Source organism: Natator depressus, chromosome 3 (genome assembly GCF_965152275.1).
Source record: "Natator depressus isolate rNatDep1 chromosome 3, rNatDep2.hap1, whole genome shotgun sequence".
Lineage (NCBI taxonomy): Eukaryota > Metazoa > Chordata > Testudines > Cheloniidae > Natator > Natator depressus.
Genome location: NC_134236.1, coordinates 43822484 through 43836559, shown reverse-complemented (window position 1 = coordinate 43836559; position 14076 = coordinate 43822484). Strand labels below are relative to the sequence as shown.

General features: G+C 39.5%; 1 protein-coding gene across 1 annotated transcript in view; it reads left to right on the top strand.

Moving 5' to 3' along the window:
- CSMD1 (CUB and Sushi multiple domains 1) overlaps positions 1-14076 on the top strand; it is a 1960312-nt gene that overhangs the window by 1672799 nt on the left and 273437 nt on the right. The window contains exon 37 of the mRNA XM_074947791.1: positions 7750-7854. Coding sequence (XP_074803892.1) covers positions 7750-7854 — 105 coding nt within the window. The remainder of the gene's footprint in view (positions 1-7749; positions 7855-14076) is intronic.

Below are 14076 nucleotides of genomic sequence, written 5' to 3'. Positions count from 1 at the left end.
ACTAACTCAGTAGTTGACTAAATTTGCTGAATGAATTATTCAACTATTTTTTCTGATACCAAGTAGCTTGAATTGTGAGAGGCTACATCACACTACTACACCAAATATGCACAATTAATGTAATTGAGAAAGGGTAGTCTGGTGAAGGGTGTGTGCAGAAGGTCCAATGTACCTAATGGACAGAGTGGAATTATGTGCACTAAACAGCCCTTGTTCAGATTATATGCTTTACACAGATTTGGGTTGCAGGCAGTGGAGAGCTGTTCCACATCAGGAGATGAATGGGAGAGCTTTGTCTAAGAGGCAGAATCTAGCATTTGGTTTGATTCCTAGGAATTTGATTTGCATGTTTCCAATTTTACTTGTAATTTTCTATTTTATTAATACCTGAAGAATTGTTTTGCCTTTCACACTGAAGGGTTTAGTTGGAGTAAGACAAGCTGGTAAATTTGCATTGAATCAGAGTAGCACTACGACAATATTGTAAGCTAATCTATAGCCTCTGTTTTCTAATAATTTTTTCAGTCCTCTCCATGTCAGACAGTCTTCATAGTGGGGACTTCCCTGTCTCCCTAGTAACTGGGGGCAGACCTTTGACCTGAGCCTGGGCTTTGGACTGCCCCTTAGAATTCAGAAGGATTCTCCAGAATTCTCTACCCCCAAGAAGCATGAGTGGCAGACTCCCACTTTCTTTTTGTAGCAGAGGTCTCACAGGATTTGCAAAATATTTTTAATGATGTGTGTCTCAGTTTCTTCATTGGCTTTACTTCTCAAAACTGCTAAACTCAGCTTTCTGAGGAGGGTTGGAAGGACAGCTTCTCTTCTCATCTCCCCACTGAGAAATAGTAGAGACCTCAGGAACCCAGGTCCCAACAAGGATGTGGGTGAAGTCCATGCTGAGCAGGCTGCAGAGAAGCTAGATCCCAGCTGCCATGTAGGCAAGGTCCATGCTGAGGCAGTTGAGCAGGCCACATGGAGCTTCCTTCATTGAGACAAGCCCCAAGCAGTTGCATGGAACTGGAGGTAAGATTTTTCAAAGCCCCTGCTTCTCCCCTGCACATGGGACTCTATTCACACAGCTTGCAGGGTAAGCAGGAAAAAAAGCTTCCTGAATGTTGAGGGAAGGCAAGATCCCCCATCCCCATAGCAACACAGAGAAAGAAATTCCTGCTCCCAGCCAACAGGTGGGCAAGGTCCATGCTGAGATGAATGAGAAGGCTACACAACATCATCCCTTCCCATAAACTGTTTTATCTGGAAGGCCTCACGTGCCATGAAAGATGCTGTCTCCTGCAACCTCTCTAATACCAATGAACCATTTGTCTCCAGTGGTTCTCCCTCACTCTACATTCAGCATGTTTGGTCCCCACTCAGCCTGGACACAGCAGCAGGAAGCATGAGGTGAACCGATTCAGATTCTCTATCCTGGGAGCTGGACCTACTACTTCTCCCCATCCAGACTCCAGGGATCCCATTGAAAGTTATGAAGTGGCTCCCTTTTTCCTTTGGGAGAATTGCAGGATACATGCCTACAGACTGTCATTTCAATCTCCCTGGATATGTGCTCTCCCCTTCACACAGCTCTACTTCATTCTCATAGGGGTATGGCCCATGGACAGGTGGCAAAAGTACTGCTCACACCAGCTCTTAAAGAAGCAGAACAAGGCAAAACCTTGCATGAGAGGGTCTCCTAGATCCACTAAAAAGAAGGAGAAATCTCTCAAGCTGGGACTTTGAGCAAAATCCCTTAGACTCTCAACTAAGCTTGTCAGAATTAAGCACAAATGGGGATCTCACTTCACAGGTAGGGCTAAGGTAATAAACTGTTTTCCCTTCCTGGAAAAAATAAAAAAAAATCCTATCCTGAATTGGAACGAAAAGTAGAAATCTTGAAAAATTTCATGAATGAAAATCTTTTTTTAAAAAAAGTTGAGGTCAATTGAAGTGGATTTTTTTAGATTTTGACCATTTTAAAATTATGTATTTTAACTCTAATTATCACAATTTTTAAACCAGAGGATCAGAATGTTTAGTTTAGAAAATGTAGGGCATCTTGACAATTTAATTACTTTTTTTCAAAAACAAAAATTGAATTGAGAGATTTGTCAAAACTGACCCATTCTCATGAAGTTGTAATTTTGACAAATCAGCATTTTTCAATTAAAAAAACATTGTGGAAAAATTCCCAACCAGCTCTATTTACAGCTGTTTGTGAAAATAAATAATGAAACAACAAGAAACCTTGCAAAATTGAAGAAAAGCTGTGTAATTTTTCATCTCTTGGTTTGTGATAGTGGGATTAAGGCAGACTAGAGATTCCCTCAAATGACCTACTTGTACCTACAGACTAAAAGGTCTTCATTAATATCCCTAAGATTAAGCCTGCTGAGGCTTCCTTAGTAAATGGTATAATCATTCTAGCTGAGGGAATATTCCCACCAAAACACAGTCTCAACTCTGAAAGTCTTGGATGAAGTCTCTTATTGTTCAGGTCCGTGCTCAGCTGAGAGCCCATTGTAGGCATGCACACACAGGAACACACATACGCAAAACAACCAGCAATCTAAAGCAGACTGCAAAGAGTTATAAGGTGATCTCATTAAACTGGGTGACAAAATGGCAGATGAAATTCAATGTTGATAAGTGCAAAGTAATGCACATTGGAAAACATAATCCTAACTAAACGTTCAAAATAATGGGATTTAAATTAGCTGTTATCACGGAAGAAAGAGATCTTGGAGTCATTGTGAATAGTTCTCTAAAAACATCTGCTCAATGTACAGTGGCAGTCAAAAAATCTAACAGAATGTTAGGAGCCATTAGGAAAGGGATAGACAATAAGACAGAAAATACCATAATGCCGCTATATAAATCCATGGTTCGTCCACCCCTTGAATACTGCACGCAGTTTTGGTTGCTCCTTCTCAAAAAAGATTTAATAGACTTGGAAAAGGTGCAGAGAAAGGCAACAAAAATGGAAGAGCTTACATACGAGGAGAAAATAAAAAGACGGGGACTGATCTCTTTAGGAACAAGATGCCTACAAGGGATATGAAAGAGGTCTATAAAATCCTGAATAGGCCAGAGAAAAACAATAGGGAAGTGTTATTTACCTGATCACATACCACAAGAACTAGGGGTCACCCCATGAAATTTATAGACAGCAGGCTTAAACAAACATAAGGAGATACTTCAGACAACACAACCTGTGGAACTGATTGCCATGCAAAGTTGTGAAAGCCGAAAGTATCAGTGGGTTAAAAAAAGAATTAGATAAGTTCTTAGAGTCCATTAATGGTTTCTAGGCAAGCTGGTCAGGGACACAACCTCTTGCCCCAGGTGTCCCTAAACCTCCATCTGCCAGAAGCTAGGACTGGATGACAGAGAATGAACCATTCAATAACTGCCCTGTTCTACTCATTCCCTCTGAAGCATCTGGCACTGGCTATTGTCAGAGGCAGTATACTGGCTTAGATGGACCATTAAGCTGACCCAGTATGGCCATTCTTATGAGATACTTTAGCTTCTGCTACAAGAAGAAGTATTTTCAATAAAGAGTGCTTCCTGTAACAGGGTCCTCTGCCTGCCCCTCTTCCTGGGGCCCACTGACTGCCCCAATAAAGCTCAGAGAAGCTTCCTGTTATGCAGCACCCGTGGCTTTATTTACACACACAGTTCTCCCACCACCAGTGTTGAGCTATTTACAAGGCTCACAGGGTTAGTTCCCTCTTTGGCTAGCACTCAGCCTGCAGCCAGGAGACTGTCTGTTCTCCTGGCAGCCCTCTCCATACTGGCTCCCAGCCCTTATAACTGGTGGCTTGTCTGGCCCACAGGTGGAGCCAATCCCCAGGCCAGGCATCGTGCCTGTTACACCAGCCCCAATCTATTTTTCTTGATTGGAGTTGGCTGAGCAGGGGCTAATTAGGTTCTTTTGCAGCAGCACCCTGCTACATTCCCTTTTGGATTTATACCTTCTACATGAGTATTCACAAATGTCATATCATCCCTCCATTCTACGCAGGATCCAGCAGCGATCACTACAAGCCTTCAGAAACATGACTTTGAGTGAATAAGTGGAAGGGCCAACTTACAGCGGTAACAAAACTCTGCCATCTAAGTTTATCACCCAAGACAATCTTTATTTTAAAGGAAAGATGAAAGATAGTGTCTGACTTGCCAAACATTAGCACCCCATTTCTAAGATAAAATCTGACTCAGCTTCTTGGCTGTTGGTTCTCACATGTGAATACCTGCCATCAAATTTGCTTCATTTTCAGCCAGTAATTGGAGCAAATCAGTGTATAAAGATCTGGTCCAAATCCAGTACTAGCATCTCTTTGGTGAACTCATTCTTTATATTATTTAATTGCTACCACGTCAAGTCCAGAGAAGTTTGTAATCAATACAGATAGTGTACCCCGTATAGGGGGTACACATCTTGATTCCTGTAGGAGTCAAGGGGATGTAACACACTAAGAAAACATCAAGTATAACCTGTCTCATGCTGTGGACCATCAAATTTGCTCCTTCGTTTCCAGCAGATGATTCTTCAGAAATATTATGTGTATATAACTGCTAAAAAGGCAGATTACCATTACCACTGCTTAGAGCAGTAGTCTTGTTCATGTCCTGTTGGTATCCAGGAGGTGAGCGGGCTTCTGCCTGCCCACTACTAAAGGACCTCCCCCCAGCCTAAGGGGAGGATCCACAAGTCCGGGATTCCAAATAAGTGTGGGGGACAACTAATGAGATAACGGGAAAGGGAGTGAGGTCACAGGGCTAAACGAAGGGAACCTGATGGGGACACCGAGCAGAGAACCCCGGACAACGCCCACTGCTCCTCGAAGGCGTCCAGGGAGCCAGCGGACGCCACCCAAAGGAACTCTGCCTGTATGTGTGAACAGACTGAAGAATGGAAATAGGCCCCACAGTCACAGGAAACCCCATCAGCCAGCCTCCTCTCCCTTGTTTTGTAGATGGCCATTTTGGCCAGGGCTAGGAGGAGGTTGACAAGGAGGTCCTGTGACTTTGTGGGGCCATGGATAGGGAGTGCATATGTGAACAGATGAAGGGAAAACTGCAACTAAAACCGTAATAAAATATCTAGGAGGAGCCGGAATAGGGGCTGCAACCTGGCGTGCTCCAGGTACACGTGTGCCAGGGTCTCCCTCATACCACAAAGGGGGCAGGTGTCTGGGAGGGGAGTCTTGTTCATGTACTAGGCAGAAGCTCTTGCTCTGTTCCTCAGAGTTCTTCCCCAAGAAAGAGCATAAGGGTCAGCTAGTTCAGAAAGACACTCATAGAAGTGAGGGAATGTAGTCTACATCACCTAGCTTTTTGGTGCATCACAGGTCGATAGCCTATTGATGAACCTTTGTGCATCTAAGTCTAACTGGAAAACCAAAAGAGATACTACACGAAGAAGAGACAATGAAAAGCAAAGGCTATGGTTCCTTTATCTTAGAAAGGGTCCAAAAGTACTCATTTATGTCTCTCTCACCCCTCAGCCAATGAGAGTTAAAGTGGTAAAGAAGATTGTGAAGAAACAGGACACAATGATTATAATCACCTTCTCATGACCTTCAGGTCTTGGTTCTTGGACTTGATTTAGATATAACTAGAACCACCTGTCAAACTCCCAACACACACACACACACACAGTGCAACAGGAACCTATCCTGAATCAATACACAGTCTTGCCTAACTTATCAGCTGAGAGGAAGGAACTACAATTTAAGAATGGCATCTCAGAGAAAATTCACGGTACAAATGGTGTCTTTGTATTCCTGGAAAAAATTTAGATGCTGGTGTGGTAAGTGACACAGTTGAAGCAAAGGACATTCTAGTGTTTTTTGGGCCGTGGGCTGAAGGCAAACACTTTTTGGAAAGACACAAACACATCAGAACCACTCATCAACATCACATATCAGATTCCTGAGAACCACCAATATTATCAGTCTTCTGGCAATATGCAGATTCCTGTAATGATCTTTATTTGTGTACTACAAGTCCTAATAAAACCACCTTTCAGCTTCAGTTAGTAATTCTCTTCTTTGCATTGAAAGTATCTTTCCTTGTCACCACGTTCTTGTTCAAGAGTGGTTTGGAGCTTGGCATGCTCTCAGTGAAACATCAGTTACGTGTTTTATCAAATATGATCGTTCTATGAACTGACCAGCCCTCCATCCCCAAACTCACCACAATTTCCCTCATATAATAGAAAGTGATAGTACTGTATTTCTGGTTGAATGCAAATATTCTAAGGAAGTAGATATGCATGAGTTACATATGAACAGATCCTACAGCGGAATAAAAGTGTATATATAGCAGACACATTCAAAGCCTCATATAGAGCTCTTCTCATTAGCATGCACTCCAGCTGTTTTTATGGGTGGAGCGATCACACACTTATTATGAATAGGTCTATAAGACTACTATAGAGTCTTCTGTCTATACTTCTTCAAAGAGAATAGAATGGACATCATCAGCCCTGCTGATCCAGCGTTTGGTAGAAGGTGTTATGGCACAAGGTGCCCCAGTAACCCGCAAGTTCCTTTTCAATCCTTCATGAGTAAATTGAATAGTCTGGCCCACTCTCGGGGTGACTTTCTACTTTCTGCATCCTACTGTGAAGATGGTCTAACATGGAGAAGACCGAGAGAGGGAAAATTCTATTTTACCTGTGAATTTTCATTCTAGACCCTCTATGAAAGACAGTATGGCCTTTCCTCGGAGGATTGCATTATGTCCAGAGCATTTTCTGGCTATTGTTAATTTGTTAAGTAGTTTTAAAGGGAAGAGGGTGTTCCAACAGAAAATCCCTAAATTTTATGTCAAGGCTCTGCTGCAAATGGTTTGAGTTACATAGCACTTTAAAACATTTATATGGTTAGGGGTTTTTTTCAGCTTTGGAAGCTATCCTTCTGGAATAGGGTGAGTGGACAGCAAGTGTGAAAAATTGGGTCAGAGGTTGGGGGGTAATAGGAGCCTTTATAAAAAAAAAAGCCCCAAATATTGGGACTGTCCCTATACAATCGGGACATCTGGTCACCCTATTCTGGAAAGTTCTTTCTGAGCAAAGATCAGGTCTACCCCCAGTTGCCATGGAGACAGGGAACACCACACTATGAACACTGTCTGACATGGAGGATCTTAGAATGAAAATTCAAAGGTAAAACAAAAATATCTCTTTCTGATCTCATAAAAAGAGAAAATAATCATTTTGCTCAATCACCATTGATGTTCACAGGCCATTGTGATAACATTCTATCTCTTTTGGGGATAGAAGTGTGCCGCAGCATTACTGTGTGAAGTGGGAGTTAAAGAGAACAGAAACAGAGAAAATTAGTGTCTCAGAATGATGGGATGGGTGTCTCCTTCCCCCAGACTCTCAGCTTCCATTCTGAACTTATGTACAGACAAGAAAGAACTGATGACATTGGAGCTTCATTTCAGAGCTAAATCCTTTACTTTACTTATGTGGATAATGTGTTGGAAGTCAATGGGATTATGCATGTGAGTAAATATAGTGGGATTTAGCTCTGGCTGCACTTGCATAACTCCCTACTGTCCTATCATGTCATCAGACTTTACCTGGAGCTTTTTAAAAATCCAGGGTACGATATGACACATAATGAGGAGAGAATAGGCTAGTGTTTATGTTTCTGTAAAACAGTAGGAATTTCTTTTAAAAAGTTACCATATTGCAATGTACTAATACCACAGATGAAACTGTCTTGTTTGTTGCAGGTACTACCGTGCCAGCATTGTTGAACAGCACCTCCAATCAACTTTACCTGCACTTTCACTCTGATATTAGTGTGGCAGCAGCTGGTTTTCACCTGGAGTACAAAAGTAAGACTGTCTGTTGCTTGACTCATTCTTTTTTTTTTTTAAATCTAATTACCAAATTTGATCTTGGATGCTGCAGATGTAAACTGATACCTATTGAATTATATCTTTAAAAAACAATCAAGTTAAAAACCAGTAGAAGTTCAGCCTTCACAAAACAATTTTTCATGAAGTAGAAATACATAAAAAATCTACAAGAAAACTTTCAGCATGTTGTCTATCAGTATAGTCATATGGTGTTTCAGATTAATAGTTCTGGAAACTCAGATCACATTTTACATTTTTTTTTAAGCACTACATTTATACTTAACAAGATTATGGAAAAGCAGATGGATAACCCTAAATGCTTTTCCCCCATTCATATGTGCATATTTTTCTTCATGGTCCCCATCCTGAAAATCCTGCTAATTCATTAGAGTGAAACAGCTGCAATTATGATAAATATTGTTGTGCACTGATGGCTACAAACACTATTATAGTTCTCATTTAAGATGCATTGGTGATATGGGCAATAGAAGCCAGAATGGACATTGTCAAACACAGCACATCTACCTCTTGAGATAGCTGTGTTTCCATCTTATATACTTTGTGGGCTATTTAGTTATGTACCTTTTTAAACAGGTTTGATATTTTATAAAATTCCAATGGACAACCACACACACTCTTTGTTCGGGTTATATATGCATTAATTTTGTATCTTTTTCCTCTTTAAAACTTAAAATAATTTCTATAAAATGGTGGTAAAGTCAATGCATTATGTTTGTTTATTATTTGTTTTAATTGGAGGTAAGCATTGCAAAGAAGACTATTTAAAAAAATGAATGTGGGGATGAGGTAATAGTCTGATAAATGGGTTAACAAAGGTCAAATTTGCCAATCATCTTTAGTGTTTGGTTATGCTGGTACTCCATTGTCTTGCAAAAGAAAAATACGAATTTTCTATGAGATTCAGTCTTATAGTACATGCATTTATGCACTAAAAACCTTAATGCTGATATTCATCTTCTTTAATAAGCAGTTGAAAACAAGCAAATACATGGATAAGCTTTAATAAATAGCCTTTAAAATTGAGATAAACGATTATCTAGAACATAAACTTATGCACAAAATTTTAGAGGCCAGATTTCCAGCTGATGATAAATATTCTGAACCAGACACAAACCATAGGGCAGCCTCACACTCTGGTTCAATTTCCCTACTTACTACTACCATTTGTATGCAAGTTTGTTGCAATTTATTTGAAAATGACTATTTTAATGATGGTGCAAAATGATATCAAAACGTCCATTTATAGTAGGATGTGTTTTGAAAATCTGCTACTTTGATATATTTTGAAAACATCTGTAGGTGTTAATATATGGGTTTTATTTTATGCCAGAAGTCAATATAATTGCTAATATACATAGCTGAATTATAGCTGATGAATGCTCTTATCTGTTATGCTTAAGGTTATACCTGAGCCTTCTGGCTTACTTTTAACAGTGTTGACTGATACAAAAGGAAGATGTTATTAAAATATTTTGACTTTTATTTTCTTTACACATGTAGAAATTTTTCATTCCTTGTTATTGGCATCTGGTTCAGTACCATTACAAAAAAAGTGAAATGATAAAAGGGGCTTACATTACACAGTGAAATAGATGGTAAGATAATAAGCTTTTTTACAGGGCATTATATTAGTTGTTGGAGAAATACAAAAACAATAATCACTACTACTGAGTCTTTTTCAATCTTTACATAGCCCAAAGATGGTGTCAGAATTGAATATGTCATTTCTAACTATGCTATTTGTTGTTGTTTCCAGATGGGACAAGAAACAGTTGTATTTTTATGATGATTATATTAGTGCATTGTGCTGTCTTACTTAGGGTTTCATTTTGAGATCATCCTGATTGTGGATAAAAGAGGACTTTGTCCTATTACTGATTTTTCTGGTGAAAGTTATACAACAGAATTTGCTCCTTTATGTCAGTTGATTAGCCTGCATTCTTCTCCCCCATGCCTAATGAAGGAATACATTAGCTACCATAGTATCTTGGGATGGGTCCTCTTCATGATGCTTTGCTTTTGGCAGCATGGTTGGATTAGTATTTCTTCCTGTCCTGGATAAGACTTGCTTTCTTAACTTTAGCACACAGTGATTATTTTGTCTTCCTAGATGCATGATGTGACTATGACATACAATTCCTTTTCAAATCTTTCCATTGGATTCCTTTCTGTATCTCATCAAATTTTAACTTTTTGTACTCACCTCAAGATCCTACATGAATTTGTCTTTCTATACTCATTTAATCTTGTCTCATTAAATCACACCCCACCTCCTCCCTTAACCAATAGGCTTGATGTTTCCTTTTTACATTTCTCACAAGAGTGGAATATGCTCCTATTCCTGATCCTCTAGGCCAAAACTATAGGATGATCCAAAAATGTTTTGGGAATGGATGCTATTCTCTGTTAAATTCTGTTGGATTTAGAATAATGGTCACTACTATGCCCCCATTTCAACAAAGCACATATCATGTGCATAGCTTTAAGCACTTGAGTAATTCCTGTGACATTAATGGAATTATTCATGTGCTTAATTGCTTTGCTGGATCAAGGCCAAAAATCTTTAGGGTTTTTCTATAATGGTTTCCCTACTGTTTGTCACCATCAATTATCTTAAACTTAGATTACAAGCTTTTTCAGACAGCGACTGTGTCTTTGTTCTGTGAGGTGCCTAGCAAACTTTTAGGTATTATAAATGTTATGTTTTAGTGATTTTGCTTGAGTAAGTATGTTGTCATGTAACTTTGATTGACTTCTGAGAGGTCTATCAGCTATTGTGAAAGCTGTGCTTATGTTCTTAATATCTATTTTTTACTTTGATTGGATCTTGTTTGCATATATTATGCTAGCAATGTGGTTCCTGCTAAAGAGAATATTATTTTAGTTATTTCCATATATCTATACCCTTGAAGCCTTTTCTGATCTTAGAGGTCAGCTGTAAAGCATTTGGGGAGATTTATTATTAATATTATTTATTGTTTACTGGGTTACTTAAAATGTAGAAAAAAAATCAATTCTGCAACATTTAAAATATAAAAGTGCAAAAATAAGTTAGCATTTTCAGACACTCCTATGGACACTTAATAACAAACACTGCCTACACTTTTAAAGACATCTGTTAATGTTATTTTTCCCCTCAATAAAAACTTTATGATGGTTTTAATTATGTTGGCTTTGTGCTAGCTTGTATATGGTACATGATAGAATGCAACAGCTAGTCTGTATATGGTGCATGATAGAATGCAACAGCTGAGAAGTAGCCATTATGGTGTATTGTGTCAATAATTCGTGCATTAAATAATATCTAAATTTCCATTGAGTCCAAAAAGTCTTCCCAGTGCATTTAAATTCTAGATCTATGAAGAGTTATCTGCTGCTTCAATGATATATACTACAGAAGCTGTAAACCAGAGGTTCAAAATGTTCTCAGAAAGCAGAGGTCTGGCAGAATAAGAGCCTCTTCTCAATACTATTGTATATTATTATGTAGTTAGAGTTAAATTAACCCAAACATGGGAAGTGAGAGATTCAGACATGCAACTATGGTAAAGCAAAGGCTACAACTTTATTAACTTTTAACCAAAGAACTTAGGTAGCTACCTGAACAAATACTCTGCTGATATTGAGCCAGGCTGGTTCCTACATTGGCAACAAGGAGCACAACCAAATACCTAAGGGGAGGCAACCTCATAAATATAAAGGGAAGGTACAGTAACCTCTCTGGCACCTGACCCAAAATGACGAATGAGGGGACAAGATACTTTCAAATCTGGACGGGGGGGAACAAAGGGTCTGTCTGTCTCTGTGATGCCTTTGCTGGGAACAGATCAGGAATGCAGCCTTACAACTCTTGTTAAGTAAGTAAGTAATCTAGCTAGAAATGCGTTAGATTTCCTTTTGTTTAATGGCTGGTAAAATAAGCTGTGCTGGATGGAATGTATATTCCTGTTTTTGTAACTTCAGGTTTTGCCTAGAGGGATTCTCTGTTTTGAATCTGATTACCCTGTAAGGTATTTACCATCCTGATTTTACAGAGGTGATTCTTTTACCTTTTCTTTAATTAAAACTCTTCTTTTAAGAACCTGATTGATTTTTCATTGTTCTTAAGATCCAAGGGTTTGGGTCTGTGTTCACCTGTACAAATTGGTGAGGATTCTTATCAAGCCTTCCCCAGGAAAGGGGGCGTAGGGCTTGGGGGGATATTTTGGGGGAAGACATCTCCAAGTGGGCTCTTTCCCTGTTCTTTGTTTAAAACGCTTGGTGGTGGCAGCATACGGTTCAAGGACAAGGCAAAGTTTGTACCTTGGGGAAGTTTTTAACCTAAGCTGGTAAGAATAAGCTTAGGGGGTCTTTCATGCAGGTCCCCACATCTGTACCGTAGAGTTCAGAGTGGGGAAGGAACCTTGACACCCTACATAAGCATAATAATAGGATTAGGTCCACGCTGCTCAAATACCCCCTTAACCTATTCCTTATGCAATGTCTAAGAGTCCAGACTTCGGGTACCCCATTCCATGTGAGAAATTGCTCCCATCCTATGAACGTCAAGGCTCAGGCCCAATGCCTTCTGATTTCTCCATAGGTAAATGCAAATATGGCAGTCCACAGTGGACACTTGTCACTGGGGGCACCAACTATTAGCAAGGACATCAGCTCCCCTTCAGTTACCTAGGAATAAGTTAATTCATCCTCAAAAATCAGTGAGAAATGTATCACCCACTGTTTTTTAACCACATAGTGTTAAGAATGCACTGGCAAGAAACAGCATGAGGATAATTTTTTTGTGTTTTAATATGAAGTGTGAGTGAGGGTAATATTGAGGGAAAGCTTGGGCAAGGAGGTTGATTCTTTTTTTCATTTACCTCTGAATGTGGCAGTGTTAGTAGTGATTTCTTTGCTTCTGTCTTTGTCTTAGTTTTTGTATAGCCTCCTCTGCAATTGACAGTTTCATTGTACTATTGGGATAGCTGTCATGGGAGGTTGTGTTTACAGAGAGACCATCTCTCAAATAGAACTAATTCTATCCACCATTGTAAATAAGAAGTCATTCCATTGAATTCAGTGGAGATACCCCAGTGTAAATGAGAGAAGAATCAGAGTGAGTGAGTCTAGGGTATTACTAAGTGATATAAGCTATGCAGGTCTCCTTCACTGCTTTAGTTAGGAGACAAAAAGATCAACACCTTAATGAATGTCGCCTTTTGGGGTTGTGTGCCTCCAAGATACAATACATACAGGCTGTACACTTTTAAGTATAATGTAGCCTAAAAGCTTATAAAATGCAAATTTACTTTAAAAAATGACTGTGAAAACGGCATTGTGAGGTTCAGTTTTATAGTCTGCCAGTGACTCCAGCTCAGTTGTGCTCAGTTACAAGTGAAAAATGTTTTGGTGGTGGTGGGGAATTGTATGTTTTTGTTTGTCCCCCTAATTGCCAATGCTACAAAACTCTGTGATCTGAAAGTCAAGCTGTGCTCAGTTTGGCTCATAGATAGTCACCAATAACTGATGCATCTGAGGTGTATTATAGCAGTAATGAGAGGCTGAAATCCTGGCTCCATTGAAATCACAATGGCATAACTCCCATTGACTGCAATGGGGTCAGGATTTAACTTTTGGTATTTTTTCAGATGTACACCTCTGTACAACTCAAGGTAGAGATTTTGCAACTGGAGCTTAGTTAACTATTCTGTTGACATACAGTCATAAAGAATAATTTTCTTTCTCCTAAGACTGTATTGTCTCTGCAGAACCAGCAGGAGTATAGAAAGAAGGTGTGACTGTGAATACAGAAAGCAAGCAGGTCTGCACAATAAGAAATTGCCATTTTTACATAGAACAGTTCTTTTTTTTAACCTTAAGCATTCTTTATTATAACATGTATTATACAGCCATACAGAAAGCGCAAAATAAGTAAAACTTACACATAGGTTATCTTCCCATCTTAATAAGGGGAACATTTCTGCCCTTATTTGAAGGAGCCACCCAAGAAGGAAGCAGAGCCAAGCACACTTTACTGGTACTATAAACAGTAAGGGGGTGCACATATGGGCTAGTGCTTGCTGCTGATTACGCAGGCTTTTGGCCATTCAGCTACCTGAGGTTTGTACGATTCTTCTCCCCACCTTCCCTTCACAAACATCCTTCCCCCTCCTCACATCTCCAGCTTGGTGTTAC